Source organism: Delphinus delphis, chromosome 7 (genome assembly GCF_949987515.2).
Source record: "Delphinus delphis chromosome 7, mDelDel1.2, whole genome shotgun sequence".
In the NCBI taxonomy this organism is placed as follows: Eukaryota; Metazoa; Chordata; class Mammalia; order Artiodactyla; family Delphinidae; genus Delphinus; species Delphinus delphis.
In genome coordinates this window covers 7,341,541-7,347,540 of record NC_082689.1, presented here as the reverse complement: position 1 = coordinate 7,347,540, position 6,000 = coordinate 7,341,541, and the positions used below count along the sequence as shown (strand labels likewise).

The following is a 6,000-nucleotide window of genomic DNA, read 5'->3' as shown; positions in this document are numbered from 1 at the left end:
ACCCTGCCAGGAGCAGTACGGGACTCCAAAATGGTCCCTCTCCCCATCCCCTCACTCCTGGGAAACTCAGGTGCAGGTGCTTCCCCTGGGGTTGCAGCAAGGAGGCCCCAAGAGCATCAGCCCCTCACTGGGACCAGGGGGGTCCCTCTCCAGTTGGACCAGCATGTTGCGTACGTATGCATCTTCCAGGGAGTCATCCAGTTCTCAAAGGGTCTGAGGTCTCAAGAATGCCAAGGGCTGTGCTGTGGCCTGTGGGAAGATGCTACAACGTCCCACTTGATCTAAATCCTGGGCTTCTAAGTGTGTCCTGGCAGGCAGGGCTGGGCGGGGTGGGATTCAAGGCCCTCCACATTCCAGGACAGAGCCGGGTGTCGGGTGGCTCTGAGGGCCAGCTGCAGCCTCCGGTAACTGGCTGCTGCCTCTGGAGGTGGGAAGAAGTGTCCCAGGCCAGTGACTGGCCAGGTGGGAAGCCGCAGTCCCAAACCTGGTGGTCAGATCCCTTATGGGACCACCACCCACTGACATCTCTGTCCCACAGTGTTCAAACCTGCCTTCTCAACCTGCAGAAGGGTGTCCCCCACTGCCTCAAACAGCTTATCCGGTTTCTGGAGTCCCTCCACAAGCAGAGGTCCAAAGCCACTCCCGTCCTGAGGCCCCACCCCCGGCTGTTTCTTCCTCCACCGGAAGCCTCCTTAGCCCTTTCCCTGGGACACACCTCCTCCACTGGGCTTGAAGGGGGCTCTTCTCTCCCTGCCAGACCGAAACACCTCATTCTTGTGCGCACAGGGGTAATAAAAAGTAGACCTTCCTCTTTTATTTTATACATGATGCTTCTTTTAATGCAGCCAGAAATGCCATTTGCTTTTCTTGGAACCATAACCCATACAGGATGCAGTGACCATTTCTTTATAACACCTGGGCTCCGCAAGGGGCCAGAAGATGCGAGTTACATCCAGCCCATCAGGGAGCCAAAGGCGGCGTGGGCCCTCAGCCAAGCTCTGGTGGCCGTGAGGCAGGCCTGGCCGTGCAGCCAGAGACTGGCAGAGGCTTGGGGCGGAGGTGGACAGAGGCGGTTGGGCTCTCAGTCCTTTGAGTCGGAGACCAAAGGACACTCGTCAAGTTCATCAGGCAAGGGTGGTCCATCTGTGCACCTGGCCAATTCTATCAGCTTCCAGGGGAGAGGACACGTGCAGGGGTCATAACATTGTCACCTTTGCACCTGCCCTTGGCCAGGGACACCCTGGGTCTGGGGCCTCTCAGTGCCTGGGAAGGGCCCTGGAGCATGCCCGTCCTCTGTCTGCCCCTCCCAAGAGACAAGAAGAAGAGGTGGTGTAACACTGTTTAAAATACACTTTTTCGTTTACAAATGCAGCAGAGGAGAGACGTGGGCCCCTTTTCTGCAGTTTGTGAGCAAGGGGCCAAGACACATGAGCACTAACCACGTAGCAGGGGTGAGGGGTGGGGGCGACTCCTGCCAAGGCACCCCGGGTCACACCCTGCTGCCTGCGGCAGCGTCCGCCCTTCCCGCTGAGCCCCTCTGCTGTCCGCTGGGGGCTGCCCGCCACGACCTGCTCCCGCCCACCCACATCCCTTGGCCAGGCCAGGGTCAGGGGTCACTGCCGATTTCGGCTGCCCAGCTTCCTGCGGTCCTTATTCTGGCTGCGCTGAGGGTCATCCATCTTGTGGACACGGAAACACTCCTTGAGGTTCTGGGACCGAATCTTCGGATTCAAGATCTCCTCAGTCATGCTGCTGGGGAACCAGCCTCTCTCCTGGTCATGCAGACGCTCGCCAAAGATCCACCCTGCGTAGGGAGGGGAAGGGGAGGGTCAGAAGCTCTCCAAGTGGCGCAGGCTGGGCCTCGCCCTGTCCTGTGTGGGGAGCAGAGGAAAGGGAGACGCAGGGGTCCAGCCGGCCTTTCCAGAGGTCCCCTGCCCTCAGACGCATTGCTGGAAATGCCCAGACCTGGTTAATCCCCGTGAGCTGGGCGCGTGCTGCCCTCCCAGGGGGCGTGGTGTGTGCACAGGGCGGGGGCAGAACCACTGTGTGTCCCGGATGTATTGACTTTGGAACCCATTCCCAAGCTCTCAAACCATCCTAGGCTGCCCCAAGTGAGGCCAGGAGACCCCAGGGGCCACCCCCAAAAGCAGGAGGCATTGAGGAGCCGGTGGGGTAGTAGCTGACCGCGTGGTTCCCTGGCCGTGAATGCTACCGTCACCCTCTGGTTGGGCAGCCCCTCCCTGAGCCTCAGCCTCCCGGGAGCTGGGTGGTCAGCCGAGGGTGGCTGTCACGAACTGGCCGAGTGCCCTAGCTCTCTACCCCCCACCCCCCGTTATCACAGTGTCTCTGCTGGGGGCCTGGGACCCGAACCGCAGGTCCTGCTGGCAGGTCCTGGGGCAGGGCTAAGACCTGGGGCCCGAGGGCCAGGGGCACGCCTTCTGCAGGCCATGTGGGAGGGGTGTCAGGCTGTTTATATTTTGCAGGGGGAGGGGGAGGGCAGGAACCACTGTTCTCTCAATGCTGGGTGAGCCCCTAGGATTTGGGAAGGGTGGAAATGGCCTCCTCTGGAGGTCACCAGCCTGAGACTTTCCAGCCAGGGTCTTGAAAAAGAGGAGGAAATGGGGTTGGGTGGAGATGCTTTGTGTATTTTGGGGGATTTAGGTTAGGAACAATTGATGTAGAAATAAGGGATCAATTTTTCAGGGGAGGGGAGTGAAACTCTGGCACTGATGCCAACAGCAGGAGTGGGCGGAAGCCCCGGCGGGCGGCTCTCTGGCCCATGTGGGGCTACAAGCCTGGTGGTCACAGGCTCATCTGGAAGCTTGTTGCAAATACAGGGTCAGGGTCAGGGTGCTCCTGGCCATCACCCCTCCCACTGTGATGGGGGCTGATGCCAGGGCCGGATGAGGGGAAGGGACATAGAGCCAGGCACTCAGCTGGGCCTCATGCTAAGTGGGGGAAGGCGGACCTCACAGCTCCGGGGAAGGAGAGCGGAGGCACTGGGAGAGATGCCTGCTCTTTGCTGAGAAAAGGCCAGCGGAAGCCATGAGGGGCAGAATGGTCTACGGGAGCAGACAGGCAGCACGGCCCTGGGCTCTGCCTGCTCTCAGCCGGCTCTTCTGTCTGCTTCTCCACTGCATCCCTCAGGCTGGGGCAGACCCCAGGAGGGGCGGGCAGGGAGCCTCGAGTGCGAGAGGCACCCAGCCCCCGGGCCTCACCATCCTCTGTCTTGTCCAGGATGTTCAGGATGTCGGCCAGATCCAGTGTCAGCTCGTCCGGCTGCTGGGCCATGTACGGGTGCACACACTGGACCTGGGGGCAGTCTGAAGGGAGGAGAGAGGGGAGCGGCGTGTCCTCATCACCACGGCACCCGCCCTGGCCCCCCACTTCTGCCTCAGCAGTTAGCAGGGGCACGCTGCCTGTCCAAGAGACAACGCAAACTCCCACAGCAACTGAAAGAGGGCTCATTCGAGGGAGGGGTGTGTGGCTCCAAAGAAAAGGCCGTTAAAGCACCAGGAGTTCCGAACAAAAGTATGTGGATACAGGGATGAACAGGCTTGAGGGGCTCTTATTGAGACTTCAGAAGGAGCTGCTTGGTCCTGGGCTGGGCCCTGGGAGCAGTTTGGGGACAGTCAGGACTCGGTGAGCTCGGTCAGGATGGCAGCGTCTCTATCAGGCAGCTGGACTTGTGCCCTTTTATATTCTGTAAGGTTTTCAGACAACTGGCCACCCCAGAGAACACTGGCGTTTGCCTTGTGGGCCCGAATTCCTCTTGGTTTCCTTGTGGCATCTGTCACTTATGACCCAGTGGCTTTTATTTCTTCATTAACCATCAAAACGTTTGCAAAGCTCAGGCACACCCGTGTCCTCCGCGGGGTACTAAGCTTGCACTGGGGTGCTAGGGACCCCCGGGCAGGCGAAGCAGTCTTTCCAGCGGCCCCGCAGGCCCTTCAGGCGGAGTGCAGAGGCCCCTGAGGCTGACGCAGCTGTGACAGGCAGGGCCGCCACGAGGCTCCCTGGACCCTCCCCTGCCCCACCCGGCGGGTGCCCCCTCCCCAGTGGGCCACCTACCCAGCAGCCGGGACGTGAAGGAAACAAACTTGGTTCTTCGGTTGGGGGCCAGCGAGGTCATCCAACGCTTCATCTCGCTCCTGGGACAGGGAGGAGGACAAATGCCCCAACCGCAGAGCAACGGACCCCATGTGAGGGGAACCGCTGCACCAGGCATCCAGCAAGCTGGCCACTGGGTCCCGGGCCCGGCACAGAGCAGCGGCAGGACGGCGTGGACGGGGCCGGGAATCCAGTGGCGGGACTGGGGCGGAGCGCTATAGAACCTCCCTGGTACATCTTTAAAGTCAGTGGGTGAGGGTGAGCCCACGACACCCCAAAGTTAACCCAGAGGCGAGCCCTCAGCTGCCAGCTGCCCTGAGCCATGTTCCGTGGAATTGGGAGAGGCTGACGCCACCCCTGCCCCAGGCAGTCAGAACTGGACCGCAATGTGCAGGGCGACACCTGTGAGTCCTGGGCTGGGGGTTGCTGGGCACCGCACAGGGGCTGCAGGGCGGCTGGCCTGGCAGCTCAGAGGTGCAGGTGGGCCTGAGGCCACCTTGACAGTGGTTCGCTGGTCGGTCGGGCCCAAGGGCTCTACAACAACTCATCAGAACAGAGGGGCCCGCCCAGAGTCTGACGCCCAAGGGAACATGAACACACACACACACACACACACACACACATCCCCAGCAACGTGCTCGCCCCGCACCCTGACGCTAACACTGCACAGAAACCCTCCCGGCAGAGCCTGGGGGGAGGAAGGACAGGAACAGGGCGGCCTGGAGCCTCGCTCCCCCCGGGCAGGCGACGGCGGCGCTGGGCACTCACTGAGAGGACGCCTTCAGCATGTAGGTGGCCTCCCGGTCATCCGCATTCTCGAGCAGTCGCAGGATGAAGACGTTGGCCAGCGTCTGGCCCTGGTCCTCCAGCTCCTCCACTCGCAGCAGGCCCCGCGGGGCGGAGTCAAAAACCTGGTACTTGTCTCTGGGGACCGAGGGTGGCAGCAGAGGCACGTCAGTCCCGAGGAGGCGGCGGCTCGGATTTCCAGGAAACGCTCTACCCTGGCCAGCAAGGCCGGCCCCTCTGCTGCCACTCCTCACCTCCTTCTGGAAGCCCCCCACCTGACCGCCTGTCCCCCTCACCCCCAGCCCCCGCCCTCCACAGTGTGGACGGCGGACGAGGGGTCGGCACCCATGACACGGCAGGGGCCGCTCGGCCGAGCCCTCCCCAGGCGTCAGGCACTGAGCTGGACTCTCCACGTCCTTAGGGGTACAGCCCCCGCTAGACGGAGGGGAAACGGAAGCTCAGGGCGTTGAAATACACCTGCCCGAAGGCCCAAGGCTGGACCAGAACGGAGCAGGCCTTCAAAGCGGATCCAGGGCCTGGGCAACATCCCAGCACCACGCCCGCCGCCCCCAGGCCGTGGTGACTCCCCATCCCTCCTGCCTGCCGCTCACCCCGGAATCTGCCGGCAGATCACCAGCAGGTCGTTGAAGAGGAAGAGGTAAATTTCCCGGAAGAGCTTCTTGGTCCGCAGGGTCCGGGATGTCTTGGGGCCTGACATCTGCTGCAGCTCACCCTGCTTCAGCAGCCAGCGGGAGTGGGAGATGATGGGCACCGACTGCATGAGGGGGGACGGCATCAGAAGGGCTGTGCCCCCCGCGCCCCCCGCCCCAGGCTCCCCTCGTGCTCTGACTGGAGTGATGACCGCGAGCAATGGTGTGTGAGGCCCGCACTGGGCCCAGGACACGCGTGGCGCTGGTGGGAGGGACGGACGGGTGCTGGGCAAACACGGAAGGGCGTGTATGTGTGCGTGCGCACGTGTGCCTGAGTGGGCATGTGTGTCTGTCTGTTGTCTGTGTATCTGCGTGTGCTTTTACGTATGTGTGCTCACGTCTAAGTGTGTCCACGTGTCCTGTAGGTGTCTGTACTCACGTGTGAGTGTGTACA

General features: G+C 62.0%; 1 protein-coding gene across 1 annotated transcript in view; it reads right to left on the bottom strand.

Annotated features, from left to right (window-relative positions):
* Window positions 1-812: 812 nt before the first annotated feature.
* NGEF (neuronal guanine nucleotide exchange factor) overlaps window positions 813-6,000 on the bottom strand; it is a 39,914-nt gene continuing 34,726 nt past the window's right edge. The window contains exons 9-13 of the mRNA XM_060015915.1: window positions 5,508-5,671; window positions 4,879-5,034; window positions 4,072-4,151; window positions 3,219-3,323; window positions 813-1,804 (exon numbers count right to left, since the gene is read on the bottom strand). Of these exons, the coding sequence (XP_059871898.1) occupies window positions 1,614-1,804; window positions 3,219-3,323; window positions 4,072-4,151; window positions 4,879-5,034; window positions 5,508-5,671 (696 nt within the window). The 3' untranslated portion in view covers window positions 813-1,613. The remainder of the gene's footprint in view (window positions 1,805-3,218; window positions 3,324-4,071; window positions 4,152-4,878; window positions 5,035-5,507; window positions 5,672-6,000) is intronic.